General features: G+C 45.6%; 1 protein-coding gene across 1 annotated transcript in view; it reads right to left on the bottom strand.

The window, feature by feature from the left end:
* Positions 1-7551: 7551 nt before the first annotated feature.
* Positions 7552-22428, bottom strand: part of ENPP6 (ectonucleotide pyrophosphatase/phosphodiesterase 6) — a 30540-nt gene continuing 15663 nt past the window's right edge. Inside the window, exons 3-8 of the mRNA XM_074154950.1 lie at positions 19726-19837; positions 15071-15212; positions 13887-14066; positions 11078-11215; positions 8569-8692; positions 7552-7766 (exon numbers count right to left, since the gene is read on the bottom strand). Of these exons, the coding sequence (XP_074011051.1) occupies positions 7552-7766; positions 8569-8692; positions 11078-11215; positions 13887-14066; positions 15071-15212; positions 19726-19837 (911 nt within the window). The remainder of the gene's footprint in view (positions 7767-8568; positions 8693-11077; positions 11216-13886; positions 14067-15070; positions 15213-19725; positions 19838-22428) is intronic.

Below are 22428 nucleotides of genomic sequence, written 5' to 3'. Positions count from 1 at the left end.
GGCGAAACACCAGGGCCAGTGGGGGGCTGAACGCAGAAAGAGAGCTCCTCTTCCATGGAAAATTCCTGTGCTTCATCAACACCATGCTGGAAATAGGACCAACAAGAATAAAGTTGTGGGTTTGGGGTTTTTTTTTTCCCAAGAAGTGTCTTAAATACTCAGTTTCATAGAGACAGGCAAGGGGCTGAGCAGCTCCTTCCTAGAGATTTCTTTCTTTTTATTTAGAGGTTGAAACTGGTGTCCTGGTTTGAGTGAAACAGGACTAATTTCTTTTCTAATGCTGGGGAAAACTAAAGTTTTAGAGACCAATAATGGGAAAACCACCACCATTAATAATAATAATTATAATTATAATAATAATGGTAAAAGAGTACACAGGACTCAAGTCACTCTCAGTGCCTGGTGAATTGGTTGCCCAGACTGACCCGAGAAGACACCTGCCCCGGCCAATCCTCATTTATTTCCCAAGTCTGACACCTATGGTATGGAATATTCCATAGGCCATTCCGTTGTCCTGTCTATGCTCCCTCTCAGTTTCTATGGGAAGCTGAAAAAAAAGTCCTTGACTAGTACAAACACCACTTAGCAACAACTGAAACAATATGCGTTATTGACATTCTTTTCATACCAAATCTGAAAACACAGCAACCACTAGGAAAGAAAATTAACCCTATCCCAGCTGAAACCAGGAGAAGAGCCCATTTGTGGGCAGCTCTCCAGGGCACGGGGACGCGTGGCTGTCACAACTTTACCCATCCCACATGAGGAGGCACTTCACCCACCACGGAGCAGCCCCCTTCGGAGAGCAGGTCCTGTTTCTTTCGCCTCAGCTCCTACACCATTAATTCCTCCGTCCTCCTCCTTTGCATTCATTCCCTAAGCTGCTCCGGCTGTCACATCTGCACACTTACCAGCTGGTTTCCCATTTTTAATTGCCCTCAGAGGGCTTCGTCAAGAGCCACACCTGCTTTTGTGGGGGCCCTAATTTGTCACTGTCCAAACTGGAGCAGCAAGCATTTAAAACTCAGCCTCTAAGACTGCGTTGTGTATCTTCAAATGCGTGATTAATTGCTGGGCCTTTACAGGCTGCGTTCAGCTCTTCCCCCGTAAAACCGGAGTCTGTCTTTTGCTGGGAAGCTCCCCACATCATGGATATTAAATATCTCCTTGTCAGTGGGACTTGCGTTTGTTCATCCCATTTGTTCTTGCAGAAAGAGGCTGTATGAAATGCAAAGAAAGCTCGGGGCTCTCTCGACTTTATTCTGTTTAGAGGGGGGGAAAAAGTTATTTTTCTTTGTCGAAACTGTTCTTATAAGGACACATTTGAGGTGAGGGCAGGAGGGGAATGTTCCAGGTCATCCCACCCATCCCCTGCAGCAGTGTGAACAAGTAGGTGGTATAATCCAGCTCATAAACTGCTTGAATTCCACCTTAAAACATATTAAGCTTTTTTTGGTCCGCCTTCACAGCTGCCATGGGAAGGCTGCTTTAAAAACCTTGGTTTTAAGCCCAAAGTGATTTCCTTATTATAGCCATACTCAGAGAAGGCCTCCATGGCTGGGCAAGGAGTGTTTCCCTCTCTCTTACAGCATCTTCTCAGATGAGATGTGCGGGATGTGGCCAGCCAGGGTTACCCATCTCCTACCCCTGGGATCCTCAGGGACAAGCAGGGAGCTGCAAGCTGAAAACCATGGTGCTACCTACCTACTCTGGCAAACACAGAAACAAAGTCTTCCCTCAAAAGGCCCACCAGTATGGGGAAGACATGGAAGGAGTAGCAAGGGAGAGAAAAAATAAGGATGGATGGATGGATGAATAAATACAAAGGTAGGCACATAAGCACTTTCAAAAATTAATTTTGAATTCCCCAGAGCCTCCTTCTGCCCATGTAGGGGTCACGTAGAGGGTTGGAGGCTCCTCTCAGAAAGCAGGAACAGCCCCCTCCTGACTCACTCAGCACGGCAGGGGCAAAATGAACCTGAACAGGGGAGTGCAAAGCAGTGATTGCCAGTGCCCTGGCTGCTTTAATAACGTAGGATGGGCTGCACAATGGACCGCTGGAGAAAGTCTAAAACTGCCTGTTATGGACATGTGGCTTGGTTTTATAGATTTATACAGCCAGGAGCCCTCGCATGGAGGCAGGCTGGTGGGAGCCACAGGTCGGATGGGTGTTTGGTGGGGATTGTGGCTGATTCCCCCCACCCCGCAAATCCTGCCTGTGCTCCACATCCTTTGCCACCGTGGCCTCCCTTTTTCTATCCAGCAGGGAAGCAATGCTGGTGTCTCCAGCCCATTTTGAGACTTAATTAATATTCACCAAGCGATACATATATATATATCTCTATATATATAAAGTGCTGAGTAATGTTTTAATGTATCTTTAATTTCTTGAGAAGAACAGAAGGCTGCTCAAGAGCCATCAGTGCCCACTCCCGCAATCCCAGAAAATCAGCCATGTGGAAGATGCCCACGCCAACCCGGGGGAGGGTGATGATGTTTGGGGGCTCTGACCCCTGAGCACAGGACACAGGGGCATCTCCTGTGCACACACCGGTGCCTCACTCCCAAAAAACTGCTACAAGCCTGATATTAAAATGCCTTATTTGCTGTGGCCAAGGGAGGAACAAAACAAGCTCCCCGGAGCTCAGCTAAACCCTGATCCATGATGGTCCGGGAGGTGGGCACCACATCTCGTCCACCTTAGCCCTCCCCGCTGTTTCCTTGCTGTCTTTTATTGCTTTTATCAGAGTCCCCCTGAGGTGATGAAGGCTGAGCGTCCTCCTGAGCATCACTACCTAACATTGTCCATCACTGATGCTTCCCACTCCCCTCTTTTCCATGGGTATTTTGCTGGATCAGGCTTTAACAACAACAAAAGCAGTTCCAGATGCAGCCCAAGTCCACTTAATTTGGAAGTATATCCAGGTGATTCCTCTCAGGGATTATTAAGGGCCACGTAACCACCCCACATCTCTCCGAAGACACTCATCCTCCTACTGAAATGAGGGCAGAAGCAGGCAGGAGGCAGTGCAAGGAGGCTCACTCAGGAAACACACATGGAGGCAGCGGGTTTGGGGGGGGGGATGCTGGTGGTGTGGGAGGGGGCAATCAGCCATAAAGGGTAAAAGAATGAGAATTAAAGGGAAGAAAGAGAAAAAACTCCAATGAGAAACACAGAATGAAAGAAAAATCCCTGCCACCACCGTGCCCCATGAACGGGGGGTTCCCCTTGTCCCTGGCACATCCAGCACCCAGTGGGAACCCACACCTTTGCGTGACACCCAGCGGAGTGGTGCAGTGACAGGCCTGATGGATGGATGCCATCCAGAGGGACCTGGACAGACTGGAGAAGTTGGGCATGTGGGAACCTCATGAGGTTCAACAAGCCCAAGTGCCAGGTCCTGCACCTGGGTCGGGGCAACCCCTGGTATCAGCACAGGCTGGGCATGAAGGGATGGAGAGCAGCCCTGCTGAGAAGGACTTCGGGGTGCTGGTGGGTGAGAAGCTGGACATGAGTCAGCAATGTGCGCTCACAGCCCAGATAGCCCCCCCACATCCTGGGCTGCATCCCCAGCAGCGTGGCCAGCAGGGGGAGGAGGGGGATTCTGCCCCTCTGCTCTGCTCTGGGGACACCCCACCTGGAGCACTGCCTCCAGCTCTGGGGCCACCAACATCAGAAGGACATGGACCTGTTGGAGCAGGTCCAGAGGAGGCCACGAAGATGCTCAGAGGGGCTGGAGCCCCTCTGCTGTGAGCACAGGCTGAGAGAGTTGGCGTTGTTCAGCCTGGAGAAGAGAAGGCTCCAGGGAGACTAACTTAGAGCCCCTTCCAGTCCCTAAAGGGGCTCCAGGAGAGATGGGGAGGGACTCTTGACCAGGGAGGGGAGAGAAGGTCAAGGGGTAATGGTCTTAAACTGAAAGAGAGGAGATTTAGATTAGGTATCAGGAAGAAATTCTTTGCTGTGAGGGTGGTGAGACCCTGGCCCATGTTGCCCAGAGAAGCTGTGGCTGCCCCATCCCTGGAGGTGTTCAAGGCCAGGCTGGATGGGGCTTTGAGCAACCTGGTCTGGTGGGAGGTGTCCCTGCCCAGGGCAAGGGGTTGGAACTGCATGATCTTTAAGGTCCCTTCCAATCCAAACCATTCTATGAGTCTCTGATTCTCTGAAAACAAGATCAATACCACTGAGTAGGTTTGGAGATATTTCTGTTAAATCAGTTTGTTCCAATAACATCGTTGTTGGTTTGTGGAGCTTAAAGCGGGAGTAGGGCCCTTTGTCCTTGAGGCCCTTGGTGTTGGTTTTTGAGGTCTCGTTGCCATTTGCACCACCCCATGCTGGGAAGTGGGGTGTCCGTGAAGGCTCCAGAAAGCCCAAACCAACGGAACCCTGGTACCAGTGATGATGCAGCTGAGTTTGCGCCAGCAGCTGATGGTACTACGGTGGGCTTGGGGAAGCGGGGCTGGAGAGAGCATCCAAGACTCACCTCTCTTCTTAGGAGAGCAAAATGGTTTGTCCTGTCCATTTGCTAGTGTGAAGTACACGTCCCTGGATGGATGTTCCAAAGGTTAAATCTTGAAATACACCTGGAAAAAAGGACTGCGTATACAAGCTACAGTGTCTCGTGTGGTGTATTTAATGTCCCTCATTTACATGCTGACAACTTTGCCGTTTCTAAACAATGTTATCATTCATCTTTCTGATGATTAATCAGCACAAGCTTCAAACACTGTTTATCACACTTTGATGCAGCAATCAAACAAGAAAGGCAAGGTGTTACAGAGGTGTTGGCTTTTTTTTTTTTTTTTAAATCTTACAGTATTTACAAAAAAGATGCATTTTTTTTTTTTTCTAACAGCATTCTTAGAATTATTCACTCATTCACAATCAGTCATTGTACAAAAACATCACTCAGAAACAGGTTTTAAAATACACCCACCCCCGCTGCATAGTACACAGAAAAATAGGCTGGAGTCAAGGCACTCGATTTCTGAATGAGAACGTGAACTGATTCAGAGGTACGACATTTCCGAGGAAGAAAGGTGCGCTTCTCCAAAAATAATTACCTGTGGTTCTCCTGAAGCTAATGAGCTTCTTGTAGGGCTACCGTCAAATTTCCCTTTCACAGTTCAAGTTATCTTTTGAGGTGTAAGCACGATGCTGGCCTTAAGGTCAAACAAATCATATTGCAATGAAAAGATTTATTCTGCCGTATTTGCGTGTGGACACGGACACAAATGAGTTACACAAAGTAATCCCAGGGATCAGTGTGGGCTTCCTGTGCCACGGCCCATCCCTGGAACAACTCAATGGATCCCATTTGTTATTCCCCGTTTCTGCTCATATAATTGAGACTCTGAACATAGCCTTATGCTTTCTGGATCTCTTCTTCTCTAAGAGGACCTTGGGTTCTGCTCACTGTAAGAGTTAAAGTGACAGCCTGTGGAGGGACTAGCGGGCGCTGACTGTACCTAGCCCGTTGATTTTCAAACAAAACTTTGTAATTTAGTCATTTGCTTATCTTGTTTACTGGTAATTTTTGCTCTTTAAAAATGTGCTCCAGTGAATTCACTGAGCCTGGTCCATTAAAGAGCAACAGGGAACTCTGAACAATAGGTGCTTGTTTTACAGCTACGGCAAATGCTTCGAAAGCACTAAATTGCCTTTTATACCGAACAGTCTAATAACAAAGACTGATTTTCTCCCTTTTTTTTTTTTTCCCCCCAATTGATTTGATGGTTCACTTGAGCTTTAAAAACACATTACATAAATCTTTACAGCTATTACAGAAGTCTTTTGTCAAGTTTAATTTGGTGCTTGGGTTTTTTTTTTTCCACGGTGTAATCACTCACCCTTAAACTCACCGTACCACACATACCTGGATCGTGCTTGACTCTGGATCCATGGGAATCAGAAGTCCTAGAGGTTTGGGTGTTTTTGTTTTTGCACGAGGAGGGACATAAATCCTTCCAAAGGCAGTTTGTCAGGGAAAGCTCCTGGTTGAGAGGTATATCAGAAAAAGAACTGAGCGCTCCCAAAGGCATTGCCGAAGGCCACAGCCTCCCGAAGAGGAGAGGACACTTTGCAGGAGGAACACCCTGTCCTGGTTTGAGGACTACCCAAACCACAGCAGACCCTTACAGCCCTGTTCTAGATGAGCTTATTTCACAGTAGAAATGTAATGATGGAAAAATGACCCACCACAGCATCCATCCATCTATCCATCCATCCCCGTGTGTGACACCAAGGGCTGTGGCAACTAGAGCATTAAACCATTAGGAGTAATTAATCCTCTGAGCTAATAGACCGCGGTGCTGGCTTTGCCACCAGCCCCAAGGTGGATCCACGGCTGTGCTGGAGTGAATGAGTAGGGCAAAAAAATCAAGTTTTTCAAGGATTTAATATATCTGCCATGTTGACGTTTTCAGGATTACATCATCCATTTGACTTAACCGCCCGAGGCATTACCTCCGACAACAGCTCCATCCTCTCCTGCTGTTTAACTTTGCCGTTTCAACTTTGTTTGGCCTTGATATCCTGCAGTGGAAACCTTAGCTGGGATTAAGGGAGAGGGTGGGAGATCCATCAGTGCAGACCTCTCTCCCTGCTGCAGAATAAAAGGGGATGTGCTGCTCGCCAGGCGGAGGAGTAGAGAGCAAGGGCTGGTAGAAAAGCAATGAAGTGTTGAAAAAACCCTTCAGAAACGCATATGGGTACCAAAAAACCCCCAAACCTGAGCAGATGATATTGTCTTCACCAGGAAAAGCAGAGAGGCTGTTAAATGCCAGGTTTCCTCATCCTACTTTTTCCCGACCCCTGGGCTGTTTCCCTTTCCTCCTCGTTTTGAAGTGGAGGATTTCTATGGCTCTCCCCTTTCCCAGCCCTCTGCCCCACTGCGGTCCATGAGGAAAGTCCAGCCCTGGAGACGTGCTGGGCCAGGGCTCACTTTGAGGAAGAAGGAGGAAAGGCTGAGAGAAGTAGGATGCTCTTGCTGTTCTCCTGCCGATCCGCCTCTCTCAGCTTTATGATCCCTCAGCAAAGCGCTTGGCTCTTTGAAGAACGGGTCGGTAAAGACGGGGCTTGGCTGGGACTGGGAGGAGAAGGTAGAGATGGAGCTGGAGCTGAAGGAGTGAATTGGAAAGAACCCAGTTAGATGCACAGAGGTCCGTCTCCACCCCTGAGCTTCTCGGTACCAGGACCCAGGGTGAGCCTCTCAGTTAAAGATGCTGGGATAAGATGTGTTTGATGCTCAGAGATCTCCACTTGAAGCCACCACAAAATTTTGTGGATAGCCAGCCGGGATTCCATGCTGTAAATCTAGAGTAGCCACACGGACCTTCCTGGCTGTGCTTAGAGCAGCACAAAACCTGGCTTCATGTTCTAACCCCTGTAGAAGCAGGATGGGTGGGATTCACGCCTGGTGGAGCACCATGGAGGAGTGGGGGGCAGCACTCTATTAATGAAGCTGTTATTCAAATTCAAAAAAAAAAAAAAAAAAAAAACGAAAAAAGAGAAGGATGAAGTTGCTGGTGGCACTGACGGACATTGTTTGGGGATCAGGGTGAGGAGATGTGCCCAGCGAAGAGGGAGAGCAGAGCCAGGACCAGGGCGCAGGCGGGGAGCGGTGCCGAGGGGGATGCGTTCCGGAGCATACACTCCACCCTGGACCAGGAGCCGTTGTTGGGCAGCGGCTGTATCCCCGCCAGGTGGCACATGATGTTGTAAACATCCACGGACCGGATGGGAGGCGCTCGGAGGTTGGATCGGAAATCTGCAGAGGAAACAGGCGGAGAGAGGAGTTGGGGTCCTAGGGCTGAAACGAGGGATGCTGCGGGATGCTTTTTCCCAGGACTTACCCAGCAGGCTGGGACGTGGCACACTACACAATTTACAACATAGCTCAGCAAAAACATCTTCAATGTTTTTATGCATTATTTTTATGTCTAGCCCTATTCTATTCTAAAAACTGCAAAAGAAAAATTAATTCAATTATTAAGTACAAGAGCGACTTTACTGCGTGCACTTGGTAGATTTAATAGCCTGAAATAGTTGCACTGTGCATTCTGCTTTGCTTTCCTTCCCGTCCGCATTCGCAGCCTGGTGCTCGGCAGTTTTTAAAGGGATGGATGAAGTGGAAACCTGGGGTTCTGCATCAGACAGATGGGTGAGGAACGCTGCAGCCTTCCCAAAGGAAGGCCTTTTCCTCAGGGAGTCTGGATCCACGCACAAAAGGAGAATTCATGTGCTTCAAACAGAATTAAAAAATTTAGGCCACTCGCTCTTGGAAAATTGAGAGCAAAAGGGATAGAGTTACGGGGCTGGGATGCCGGAGAGGGGCTGACCAAATCCCTTCGCGTCTCCCTGCCCTGTTTCTCCAGCCACGAGACGGACACACAGCGAGAAACTTTCCCGGCATGGAGCCGTAGTGAGGAAATCCTGCCATCTATTTGTAATCTTGGGGCGTCGCAGAGTGCTGTGTCGGGGTTCCTGAGATGCCAGGGCTGCATCCTGAGATGCAGGGCTGGGGCAGGGGCCATGGCGGGAGAGGGACAGCAGGGACGGTGGCACTGTACCTGGTCCATAGGCGATGAAGAAGGCTCTCATGTCCATGAGCTCGTTGTCGTAGCCGTGCCAGCCGTTCTGCCAGGCCTCCTTCCTCCCCGTCCCGTTCTCCCAGAAGGGCAGCTTGTCCCTGCTCTGGGTGACAACATCCGAGCACGGTTAGTGCCACCCTGTGTCACCATCTGCTGTACCACCCCCTCAGACCCCCGGCTTTGCCACCTGGCTGAGCGGGGAGGACAACTTTCTGCCTCTCGCTCATCTAAATTTCTGCCACCATGAGCACAAAGTATCACGGCCGTATGTGACACCTGGGGGCAAGGTGGTGTCCCTCTCCTGCCACATGCCACCCAGCTCTTCCACCCAGTGCCACAGATCTGATGGTTCTGCTCAACATGCCGTTGCCACCACAGAAAAATAAGCCGGTTTTGCTCCCTTTGACTAATCAGCCTGAACAATACAAATATCACCCCTACTATACACTTTCTATTTATTGTTATTTCTTCTCCTTACTGAAACATTGCTTGTTTCAGTATTAAAGAAACGAGGTTCCACCAGGGAATGCAGGCTCGGACCCTAAGAGGGCCCCCTTTCTCCCTGGCATAGACCACTCTCAGTTTTCTCTCCCTGCTCCATGGATCCAGGCTTTAATAATGTCATCATAATTCTTACTTTTCCTTGCCCATATTTCACTTAAGCCGTACTTTTAAACTCCTTCATTGCTTTCTCCTGCTCTGTATTAACAGCTCTTCCAGCAATAGTCCCTCCTCATCCTGCTGGGAAAATGTTTCTATGCTCCTTGCTGGGAAAAAAACCAACCCAACAACTTTCCAGATACATCCCCTTTGTCTCTCAAGAAAAAAAAACAAACCCAAAACCCAAAAAACCTTATTTTTCAAACAGCTTATAGCTATCCAGGAGCCGACAGAGAGTTAAACCACCCTGTGAGCATGACAGGGAAGAGCTGAACACCAGTTCTCTTCAGTGGTTTGGGCAGGAAGTATAATAGAAGGCTCAATTATTGCTTTAAAAATATGACAGGAAACTTTCATTTTCACATCCCATTCACGGATAATGAAAATGTACCGAGGAGAAGGAAAATCTGACAGCATTAATGAGAGGACATTCTTGAAAATCAGAAACAATGGGAAGGAATGGGCAGAGAGACAGAAGTAATTACCATAGCAGCAGTGTTTGCTGCACTGTTATTAAGGTTTGTCAGAGCTTCAATGATTTTTTTTAAAGTGCTTTTTTCTTTTTTTTTTCTTTTTTTTACAGAATATGTAAAAATGTTCTGGGCTGAACTTCCGTACAAAAGAGTTTAGTTGAAATTTTTTACAATCATTTTGGCAAAAATGTTTCAAATTCCTTCTTTATGTGTCTGAATCTTAACTCTGGCTTTTATATATATTTTTTTCTTTTTTTAAAATTTTTTTTTAAGTCAGAAATGTGGTGCTCACCCATCCATACTCAAAAGAAATTCTGGTGCTTTTTGAGAGCTGCATTTTTTTTTTCAGATGTAGAAATGATTATCCTGAAGTCAGGTTGGCTAGAAAGAAATGTGGCTGTGTGAACAGCCTTGACCAAAGCCTGGTGTCTCTGAAGGTCATGAAAGAAGATGCTCAGCTGAGTTACAATGACCTGTGAGGCCATGGGATCTAATGACGGTGCCCAGACACTATAAAAAACAGGATTCCTTGATGCTGTCACCAAATTAGTGACTTAACGTATGGCCTTGGGCAAATCACTTACTACCGCTCCTCAATTTGCCCACTTATAAGATATACAAGTTGCCTCACCCTCCGAGCTGTGGTGGGGTACAGTTAATATATGTAATGTGGATATGCTCCAGAGAAATACAAGTACTAAATAATAAAAATAAAAAATAAAAATAATAATAAAAAATTTTTATCATTATTCTTTTATAGTAACAAAATAATTTGGTATGAAAAAAATCTCTTCATGTGCGAATCTGATCAATTCTCTGCTTAAGAGTATCTCAGATTTTGGTGTGTGCACCGGGTATCTCTGAAGAGTAAACCCCGAGTCTGATGCTTTAAAGACTGGAGAGATTGGGAAAAACAGGGCACTTTTAGGACAGAGTCTGGTGGGCGGGAAGCCAGGCAAAAGGAAAAGTCACCCCAAAGTGCTGCTGAATGGAGGGATAGTAAAGTCTTGAAATGGAAACACCCTTCTTATGTCTGAGAAGAAGGTAGATGGGCAGGAAGACGAGGCGTAAAGCGACAGAACTGGAACGGGAAACACAAAAACTGCTCCTGCTCTACGACGACGCAGAAAAAAGAACCGTCTTGACTATTTAACTTTGTCTACCTCCACCATAGCCACCTTGCCTTTAGGCTCTTTTAAGCACAGCAATATTTGACATTAGTTTTGTAGTCAGCCCAAGTAAACGATGTAGCGCTTCAACTCAATGCCCAGCATAGAATCCTACATTTTTCTTACTGTTTTCATATATTGCACCTTTCCACATTCATGTCGAAGTATTTTGCTTCTATATTTTACCTCTGCTATGAACCATCCTTTCTCAGCCACGAGAGTTAGAGGAGACACAAATTTTCCTTTTTTGTAGAAAAACCTGTCTGGAATATCCTGTATGTTATAAACGTCCATGTGTTCCACGGCTTTCAACTTCTGATATATCTGCAAAGAAAACAAATGTTAGGACACCGTATGGCTGCGAAGAGTATATATGCACCTATGGGCACATGGAACCCCTTGAATTTATAAAACGGCAAATTCCCTTTGACGGCTAATCATCAAACTGGGACTTTGCTGGTCCAAAGAAGACAACTGCAAAACCTGCTTATGTGGTTTAGGAGGTTCTGAAAACTTGGATCATAAACACATAGGGATGCATGGATTCATGTACTATATATGCTTATAATACACACACTCACAATGGTGTGCATGTGAATACATTAATCTACAGAGAAAGACCAGCAGAAACCAAATTACCATGGGAGACAGTAAGCTCTAAGTGATGAAGGATGCTCAAAGGCACCATGTGGACTGATGCGGAAAAGGGATATTGCCTTTCGCCTCTGCCACTGGCTCCCTCTTTGAACAACTAATGTCACCTCACCTATGTTTCTTACACTTAACTAGGCAATTCCTACCAAAAGGTTTGAAGTTTTAATTTTAGAAGGCTCTGGGGAGACCTTAGAGCCCCTTCCAGTCCCTAAAGGGGCTCCAGGAGAGATGGGGAGGGACTCTTGATCAGGGAGGGGAGCCATAGGACGAGGGGGAACAGTTTTAAACTGAAAGAGGGGAGATTGAGATGAGATCTCAGGAAGAAATTCTTTCCTGTGAGGGTGGTGAGACCCTGGCCCAGGTTGCCCAGAGAAGCTGCGGCTGCACCATCCCTGGAGGTGTCCAAGACCAGGCTGGATGGGGCTTTGAGCAACCTGGTCTGGTGGGAGGTGTCCCTGCCCACGGCAGGGGGGTGGAACTATATGGTCTTTAAGGTCCCTTCCAACCCAAACCATTCTATGATTCTATGACTCTCTAAGTTATCTGCTTCAGAAAGATGCTGTGAGATTAATCAGCCAATGCCTGTGGCTCTGAAGCTGCACAATGCCGTACAAGCAGTTTATTAATATTAATCATACCATCTGGAATATAATGACACAAACGTGGTTAAAACCCAAGTTATTCAGAAAAATATTTTAAATGCCTAAAGAAGATAACCATGTGCCATAAAGGAGGTGGTTATTGGAGTCCCCAGAGATTATACTGCTCTTTTGCTTAAATAGAAACAATCTTCAGAAATAAGTAGCAAAGAATGCAACAAGGATGAAAGGTCCTTCACTGGTCCTTTAGCAAAGTCCCCCCTTGGGTGTGTGACAGGTGTGTACGTGTATAAGAGATGTGCAGTGACATGCAGTCACACTAGGGAGGGACTCAGACCGACCCTCCCACCATCGCCTGGACTAGAGAGTGGTTCTGGTGTTCCACCAGTACCTCTGATGCTTCAAAACGGGACAACTCTTACACGTGATGTCACTGCGTTGTGATATGCTCTAATCCCTAAACAAGTGAATTGAGAATAGAGGAATCTGGCCATTGGGAAAGAGAAAATCAACTTTATTTCGCTTTAAAAAGCAGCGCTCCAGTAAGAAGTCCTACAAAGAAATAAAGGGAGAAAACCAAATCATGGTGTGAGGCGTTGCATTTTATTCTCCTTAGGGATATTAGGCTGTTTAATGAGAGAGAAGCATGTGCTTAAGAGCTTCGTCGGATGAAACCCCATGTCTATGTGAAGTCGCAACTTATACTTGCCCTTGTTTGAAGGTCTGGCCTGCAAAAATAGGGATCTATGAGCTAAGACCGAGGAAGGAATATATAAATTCTGTGATCCCCTGCAGGAACGTTGAGTGCTAGGCTCATGCATGCCTCTAAGACAGCCTTGAGTTCTGGCACTAATTTGAAATGTTCACAATATCACAGCTATGCAATTCCTGGAGAGCCTGTTTTGGGTCTAAAAATTAGCAAGTGTTCTCTTCAAAAAAAAAATAGCACAAGCTACAATACGCTGGAACTAGCCCAAATATAACATAGAAAATAAAATCACTTACCTAGAACATGGACTGCCAATTTTGTACATCCCCTCATCTATGTTCTGAGGACAGCAATAATGACTTCTCATGCATTGGTTTCTGGTTAAACTATAACGTACTAGTCTATTAGTTACAGATGCTGCATTTTCACCCTTTTCAAGTGGTTTCCAAATTTTTTTCTGTATTGTTTTAATTTGTCACTCAAAATCCTGCAGTTCTAGCCTTGGGCTTTTATGGTTGATTCAGTCCAACATGCTTATTCATCAAAATTCTTCGAAGGAGAATATTGTAAGCAGTTTATTTTTTGTACTTCTGGTCTAATGGAGTTAATTCCTCAAACTCAATGGGAGTTTACTGGAATATGAATGCCTGACCTCCTCCAGACTATTTGAAAATCTCAGCTAGGGTGTCAATAAGTTGACTAATATGTATATAAAATCCTATAAATAGATTTTGAGCTAAAATCTTTTAGCTATTTATCAGAAGCACATAGCGGTGGAGTTTGAAAGCATGTATCCGTGCTAAATAACGGTGAAAGATTACGCTTTTTAATTTGCCTGGTGTGGCTTTCCTTCAGAAACCAGCATCACAAGAGTGTCCCAGGATCCAGGTCTGATTCCCAGTAAGAGCCTCAGGCTGATTTTTACACACATCCCTCAAGAGCAGGATTTGGATGTTACGAGCAAACAAAAGACAAAATTGTCATAAAACCCAAGGAGATGAAAAATTAAATAAATATGAATAAGCTTACTTACCTCCGCGTGCTTCTCTGGAGCTGGCCAGAGGCTCACAACAGGACCTCGGTCCTTCATTTGTATGGTGTCGCTCATATTGATGTAGTTTTTCAGCTCAATCACTTTGTCGGCCCAAGAGATGTCTGTCATCCCGTGATCGGAGAAGAGGATGACGTTGAGGTCATGCTGAAGACCTTTGCTCTGTGAAGCGAGTGGATGACAGCCGTTATGGCCAAGTAAGTGTTTTACGCCATCTGTGCCCACTTGCAAATTTTAAAACCCATCAGACCTCCACTGATTTAGTGGAAGTTGGCCAGAAGGAGCTTTCCCACCACCAGTAATGGTGGACATCCACTTGCTGCCCTGGAAGAGTCCAAGAGGTTAGCACCAAAGAGAGATTTGCCAAAATAAATACACACACACACCCCCCAAACAACGAGACACGACATCCCAGTCCCACAAACCAGTTGTCCCAGTTGGTCTTAGACAGGGTTTTATCCCACTGTTTTTCACCTGTAGGCCAAAACGGTTGGGGAAAAACAACTTGGTACCACCTGTGGCAGAGGCGTTTCCCTCTTTTCCTCCCAAACACAATCACTGAACATTAGAGACTCTACAATTTAGTGAAATTGGAAATATATATTCCTCTCCTCACTGAAACACATGAAAAACTCTAACGTGCATGTATCATTGGCAGAAATATTCATACAATTGACATTTACCCAAACCCCTGGTGTCCTCCTTTCCTCACTGCAAAATCATTTAGATAATGTTTTTTAAAACAAAGTCTAAAGTACAGAATTCTGGGTGATGCCATAAAAAAAAAAAAACAACAACCTGCTATAAAAGTTAATTGTCTGGTTTCACAAACCTTAGGGAGCGATGGGTTTTGATTCATTTGCCTACTATGAATCAACGCAGGTTACAAACAGAGCAACACATATATTGGTTTATGGCTTCCCGAGGCTATCGGTATAATAAGCCACTTGGAGGATTATAACGCCAGCGACGAAAATAAAAATCAAGGGAATGGTGCCTTGACTTCCACGTGATCTCGGTAGCCTCTGTTTCTCAGGAAATAAAAGTTTACAGCCAATGCATCCAATTAACAGGCATTAAATAGGCTCTCGGCAGTGCCACAAATAGCAGTTTTAAAAGCCTTTTCCAAATGCACCCAGGAGCTGGGTTTTTCTGAGGCCGCTCACCTTGATGAGGCTGATCATGTTGCTCAAGGCTTTGTCCACCTCCTTCAAAGCGTTCTTCCGCTGCTGGGACGAGGGGCCGTAGTGGTGGCCTTCCACATCGATGCGCTCGTAGTACACCGCGGCCATCTCTGCGCTGCCGTTGCTGGAGGAGGGGAAGGAGGGGAAGGAATCAGAGGTTGACGCACATGGAGACCTCCCAGCTGCTGGCGGTATTGTCCTCACTGGCACATAGAGCCACAAAACCCCATTTTCTGCTTCCAGCCACCGCTTTCCTACCCTCTGTTTCACGTCTGGGCTCGTTATTCATGTCCAGAGTCTCCTGGACCATCACCGGAGGTGCCAGGTAGAGATGTCCATGTGCAAGCAGAGGCTGGCCTGGCAGCCCTCTCCTACCTCTTTGAATTAAGGTGGCGGCTTTTCCTTTAAGGACAAAGAAAGACCCAGAAGAAATACCAATTTCTGTGCTGAATACCCTTATTAAAAGGATTGTGGGCATTACCAGTCAAATGTGCTTTAATTAAAGTTTGGCACTTCTGGCTTTCTCCTGTGTGAGGTCTCCGAAACTAACTGAGGTCAACTCAGGACGGGCTCTTCCATGACCTTGCAAAATCCCAAGTGGTATGAACTGGGGTGAGATTTTAGATGTTTTTTTTTAATTCAGGAATATGACCAAAGGGAAACTAAGGTAGTCTCAGAGTTGCACAAGTTTAGCTGATCACACGTTTCTGCACTGAATGCCTTCAGCCTAATTAGTAGGGATTGCACATACATCAGTGCTTAATTACATTTTCATGACCACTTTACAGTTCACTGTGAAGCTCCCTGAGAGCAGTCGTGTAGATAAAATCACAAATCTATGTTCATGAAGTTCAAACCCAGCCTTTTCCTACTGTACTTAATGTATGACAGGGTGTGCCATCCATAATGCATGCCCTCATCCAGATCAAGTTCCCTACAAAAAGACTTCGTGTGATGTCCTGACAGGTCCAGCTTCTCTGATTAAAGACACCCGAGCAGTCTGGTGTAATAAGTGAGACAGAAGAGAAAAAAAAAATCAGAGGTGAGGGACCGAATGAATGAATTAGAGTCTGTCATTTGCATTTGTAAGCTTGCTGAAGGCCTCAGAAGAGCAGTCCTGTAGGAAGCTGAAGGTCTCTGCCGTGGTGGGAATTTCTCCACCTCTGGCCCTGCAGAACAGTGTTCTCTCTCGCTCTTCATGATTTTCAAGTCATTCAAATGAAGCAACCCTTCCCTCCCCTCAGTTTCATGTTAAGCATCGCTTTCCATCTGTATTAGGCATAAATTAATTTCTAAAATTTAACCCTGCAATTTCCATACTGCATACACACTCATTGAGCCTATTGAAAGAGTTCTCTTCCACTGCAGTGCCTGCATTAATTAGCTATTAGACTGCTTTGTGTCTTCTCACCTGCAACTAAATGATCATTTCGATCAAGACAGAAGCTAAGAAAGAAATTTATTGCATAAAACAAGGAGTCTTATTTAGGCTGTGGTGGGCTTTCTCCGGGAGGGCTCAGTGCTGGAAGGATGAACATTCACCTTTGCACACAACTTCAGTGGGACAAACTCCAGTTAGGCAGAGGGCTTAGGAGTTTGCAGGATTGGGTACAGCACATCCAAGAGCTTGTAAGATTGAGTTTGACTTTGTTTCCATTTTTTTGGCCTGTCTTCCTCAGAAAACTAGGTATTTCTGATCATGGCCTGCACAGGAGAAGTACTCTGTCTTTCTAACTGTGTGTTAGTCCTGTCTTCTCCCATCACCAGTAGCTTTCAAAAGAAATGGCTAAGGAAAGCTGGCTGAAGAAAGTTGGACAGCATAGATCGCCACATGAAAAAGGTTTTTTTATTTTATCAACATACTTTTCAAGTGCTGCACAAACTTCATGACACCTGTAGAAGGTAGGCAGATTACAACAGCCCTTAAATTATCATTGTGGAAAGCACATAAGGGAGGTTTTAATTTTACTTGCCAAAAACGGGTGCTTGTCTTAGTTTTGAATATTTTGGGTCTAAATAATGGTCTCAAAGCACCTGTTTGAAGAGACTGGAAACTATTCCTGAAGGATGGCTTCCTTTGGTTGCAAGAGGAGCGCAGTGGCTCCCTGATGATGACGTTTTTAGATGTGGTGTTGGGGGATATGATATAGGGAAGAACTTTGTAGTGTAGGGTAGATGGTTGGACTCGATGATCCCAAGGGTCTCTTCCAACCCGGATGATTCTATGATTCTATGAGTTAGGTTCTCCGGCCCCTGCAGAGGGCATTGATAAAACTCCCTCAACCCTGGTGAAGTTAAGATGGGTCAGGATGTTCCTGTGCCCAAACTCAACCCATAGGCCACCACGCCACAATCAAGGGCTTACTCTTTCCACCCTGCAGTCCCAGTAAGGTTTGCTAATGGTGGGAGCACAAGTGCAGCTCATTAACCACTAATACCTGCCATCAGGGCAACTAAGCAAGGCACTGCTCCAGGCACTGTGCCCTCCCCACGGGCTGTTTTCCCACACACAGCTAGTGCCAGCCTCAGCCTAATGGCTTTTTTCAATTAGTTGGGGTGTGGAAAGCAAACAGGCTGGATTTGCCAGCCTTTGAACAGCTTCAAGAGCCAGAAGCCTTTTGCAAAGGATGTAGGTGACAAATAAAACGCAGCTCAAGACTCTTCTACCCAGAGATGCTAAATCCTGCTGAATGAATACGCCCACAGTAAAGGCATTTCAGAGGCTTTACTTCTTATGGGATGGCCCAGCAGCTCTGAAAATTGTTTGCTGAATTTTGAAGGACCAAACAAAGAGGATGAATGAGAGAAAGGATAAGGGAAACCTACCTGATTTTAAACCTGTTCATTCTCTACCCGCCTTTCTTACTGTAAGTCCCTGCAGTATTTACACCCACAACTGATTATTAATTTTATCGATGATGGCTCCTTCTTCCTCTTTCCTGTCTTGCTTCAGACAGGGCACTTAGTTTAAAGAAGAGGAACCCAGGCAGAAATTCAAGAGCGATGGTGTAAATGGACACCAGAGACGGGACCTCCCATGGCTCAGGACAATCCGTCAGATTCGGGCTCCTTAGCCAGCTGTAGCTGCTGTTTACAGCAGATGTGGTGGTGGCAGGGATTTGCTCTCTCTTGAAATCACCAGTTTTCACCTCTTGCGAGCTGCCCACACTCTTGTGTCCCTGCCTTTTTCTTCTTTTCCAACAAAAGCAGCAGCAAACAGCCTTGTGGCTCTGGGCTGAATTAGCTACTGAAACGTTCTCAATGGGTCCAGCTACCCAAACGAGCAGCTTGAAGGGCAGGAGCTGTGCCTCGCTTTTAATCATGTTGGCAATTACAAAGCTGCAAACCATCCTGAGCAGCCTTATGCACCTCGCTTCATAGAAACCAGGCAGGAAGCTTCAGGCATATCCTTACCCACCCCCAAAATGATATCCGACCAAAAAGCTTTCTATGGTAATTCTGGCTTTCCACCAGAAGTCACAGCTGGATTCAGTTTTCCATTCCCTTTTTTATTCATTGAGTTGAAAGTGTCGCAGAAGCTCCAGAAAGCCTCCTATGGCACATATGACCTCCTCATGTCATGTGCAGATAACTTTGCTAAAATTTAAGCTAAATCATACCAGCATCAAGTGTCTCACATGTTCTAGAAGAGCTTCTCTCTAAGCCCCATGCTATAAACAACACTGTGATTTGTGACCATCTTTGCAGCCGGGCCCAGTGTGTAACTGGGAGCAACATCTCCAGCAGCGCTCTCATCATTTTGGAGCCTTTATTTCAAGGACAACCAACGCTCAATAGCTGAATATGAAACTTTTCAGATTCAAATTGCTACGGCAGTTCCCAAGTAGTAAAGCAGAGGCATATCCCAGGATTGCATAAATTATGGAACCAATAAGGTTTTAAAAGAGGAAGCTTAGTTATAGCTCAGGTAAGGCATTGGCCCTGCACATGGCGGTGCAACCTTCCCTGGTTTTACAACCTATGTGGAATTGTTCCATGTTAATATTTGGATGAGAGGTAGTGGAACTGGAAAGCCAGGTGTGGAGCATACGCTTTTCCTAGGAGTTTTTGGAGAGATATTCCCTTCATTCCCATCACCTGAGCTAGATGGTCATTGTAGATGTTCCAACTGAACTATTCCATTCTATTCCATTCTGCTCTACTCTATTCTCATAGTTGCACAAAATGAATGCCCGCTCTGAAATCATTGTGCTTGAGATGCTCCAAATTGCCGAAGAAACCCAAGCATTGGCCTCATAAACAAGTGATTGGAGCTGAATTTCAGAACTTCCAGATTCCCAGGAGCTCTCTCTAAATCCAAACATTTCAGAGCCTTCTCTTGCAGGTCAGTGAACAGATACTCAAAGACTGACCTGGAAGTTTTTTGAAAGAACAAATTAAAAATAGTAAGTTGGGATGTCTCCTCTGTGTTGTAACCTACACGTGACAAGAGGAGCACGTCTTTCCATGTAAGGGCCTATTTCTGTAACGGTGATGTTTCTACAACAGTGCTATCAACCAGTCTCAGCCTCCATCTTCCTTCCTACCCGGGAGCCAACCCTGAAAACCACCCCAACTGACAGTAAACCCAAATACTCATCCCCAGGAGAGGAAACCCCACCAGCCTGGTGACGCACCGCAGAGACTCCAGAGCATCGCTGATGGCGTCCGCAAAGTTTTTGTCTGTCGGGACGCTGAAGTACTCGCGGCAATAACTTGGTCGGACTCCGAGGATTTCCACCTCACAACCTACGAGTGGAAAAAAAAACATGGTAAGCTCTGCTGTTCCGCCTTGATCACAGACCCCACACCACAGCGTCCAGGTTCAGGTTTCCCCACGACATTACTTCCCTTACACCTTCCCTGCAGGAAACCTCATGGTTGGGAAGGGAAAAGGGGAGAGAGGCTGGTTTGAGCAGTGCTTGTAGCAAACCATACATTGGATCCTTTTATTTCCCTGTCTAAGAGGAAGGTCTCTGTGTGACCTCCCCATGATAAAACCCCTGATTCCTTTGTGGCAGATGGTTTCCACCTAAATCTCTAGCTTTTTTTTTTTTTTTTTTCATTTTAACTACTGTGGCCACACCGCCTCATTTCCAGGCTTCCAACATAATAGATTTAGATATTGTTCCCTGAAAGTTCAGCAAATACTTTCCAGTTAGACACGCTGTATCTTAGGCCGTAATATCCTCTATAAACCGCATTTTATTATGTGATACTGGCACTCCGCGATTAAATCTGTTTCCCAGGAGGTCTTATTAAAACAGTATAAACCAATTAACTCTCTTGGTAACTTGCAGCCTTCCTTGCAAAATACAGTCTGTTTTGTGGCCCAGAAATTTATGGCAACAAATCCTACAGGAGAACATGGCCCTGAACACACAAAAACATGTTTTTGTGGGTTTTTTTGCCCTTTTGCTCTCTGGTTACTATGCTGCAGAATAACATTAATATTTTAAAGAACCATGCTTTCAGAAACACGGGATTCATGCAAATTATCTTTTAAGAGCCCCAGAGTCCTCCCGTCACAGTTAGGCATTTTCTGGTGTATTCTTGGGGCATAAGAGGGGAAAAAAAAAAAAAAAAAAGGAGATCTTTTGCAAAATGGCCTCTGTACACAGCAATACAGTGAGGTGAAAAAGGCAACTCTAAGCCATAGCTCAAATCTGCCTACATTTGGGTGACTTTGCTTCTCCTTTGGGATGAAGGAAATAGCCATTAAGGCCTGTCAGAAGCCGACTCATTGCTTGGGGAGGGCGAAGGTCGAACAGGAGGTGGAAGCACAGAGAGGGCACTAGAGCAAGCAGAGGTGCTTTCAGGGATGATTTGGACTGGTTTGCTCCCTGGGACACTCAGTGAAAAGAATTTGTCGGTGTCTTGCATCTCAGCCCGCATGAGCTCACATCCCCGAGGTGCAACCCTGGGGAACGGGCAAAAGCACACCACTTCCAGGCTAAGCTAGCTAGGAGACTTCTGGTCATGACTTCTCAGGAACACCATGAAAGGTTACAAAAACTTAAATATTTGAGCTTAGGAAATTTTAAAAAAACTTCACCGATTTGCAGAAAGCCAGATAAGTCAGATGGAGGTTACCCTTTCCAAAAGTTAAAGAGCCCTAGCACACACGAAAGACTCAGTCTCTTCCCTCAATGGTCCATGGTGGTGACTCCGAGGTCTCCACATTCTTTGTGTGTTTCAAGGAACCCCGTCTATTACAGAATCACAGAATTGTAGGGTTGGAAAGGAGCTTCAGAGATCATCTAGTCCAATCCCCCTGACAAAGCAGGTTCCTCTAGAGCAGGCTGGACAGGAACACATGATTAATTATTTGTAAGAATGAATTATTTGCAACAACAAACAGAACTTGTAGTCAACTAATTTACTTTTCTGTGAAAAACATATTTAAATAATTTTGAAACCTTATCTAAATTTGTCTTTATAAAAATTGTGGGAGTGTGTGATGGTGCTCACTTTTTGTTCTTCCCCTGCTGCCCCAAATTTATATGACTTAATTCCCCCCTTTCTGCATGGAGATACTTCAGTATTTCTCTCCCCACCACGAAAGTAATCTGCAACCTTGAGCCTGCAGATAACTTGATGAGAACTGACTCCATACCATCCCACAGTAAAACTTCTATACATCTCTACACACCACCTTCAAGAAAATACGTTGCTGCTACCTAACCAAATCATCAAAAAAAGGCATTCCATGATTGACATGAAGCCATCTCCAGGAAGCAGAAGCCTTTTCCCCCTGCCCTGAAGGTGTGAAGTTGGGAGTCTTCTGCACAATATCCTGGGTGCTACCAGCAGCAAAACATGGGTTCCCAGGAGGTGATGCAGTAGTCCTCTCTTGGCTTCGCTACAATTTCAAGACTTACCTGGAACTTCAGATCCAATTTCTCCTCTGACACTTGAAGCTGGGAAAAGATTGGCTCCAAAGCCAGGCAAGAAATTAAGGACGCATTTGGGAACACATTGGAAATGCCTAGTATTTCAGTTTGGGTGGATGATTGCTCATTGCCAATGACTAATATGATGATCTTGCCTCTTTTTTTCCCTCTTCAGATACTGACATCAGATTATAATTTTCTCGGATAACATTCCTCAGAATTACTCATGAGATAATTTTAAGTGGAAGCATTAACCTCTTGGGGATCTGGGATAGTTTAGGTGCTCAGATATCTTTGCTATTTCTAGATTGTCAAGTGATGAGCATGACATAAAGGACTACAGAGGCAGCAACGATTAGAAATCATTTTGGCCACTAAATATTGGTCTTCAAGTGTGCAGTTCATTGGCAGTAACACTGAAAATTCAGGCTGCTTAAATCCCAAGAG

Source organism: Numenius arquata, chromosome 10, assembly GCF_964106895.1.
Source record: "Numenius arquata chromosome 10, bNumArq3.hap1.1, whole genome shotgun sequence".
Classification (NCBI taxonomy): domain Eukaryota; kingdom Metazoa; phylum Chordata; class Aves; order Charadriiformes; family Scolopacidae; genus Numenius; species Numenius arquata.
The sequence above is the reverse complement of the archived record's forward strand: the minus strand, read 5'-3'. Positions and strand labels throughout refer to the sequence as shown.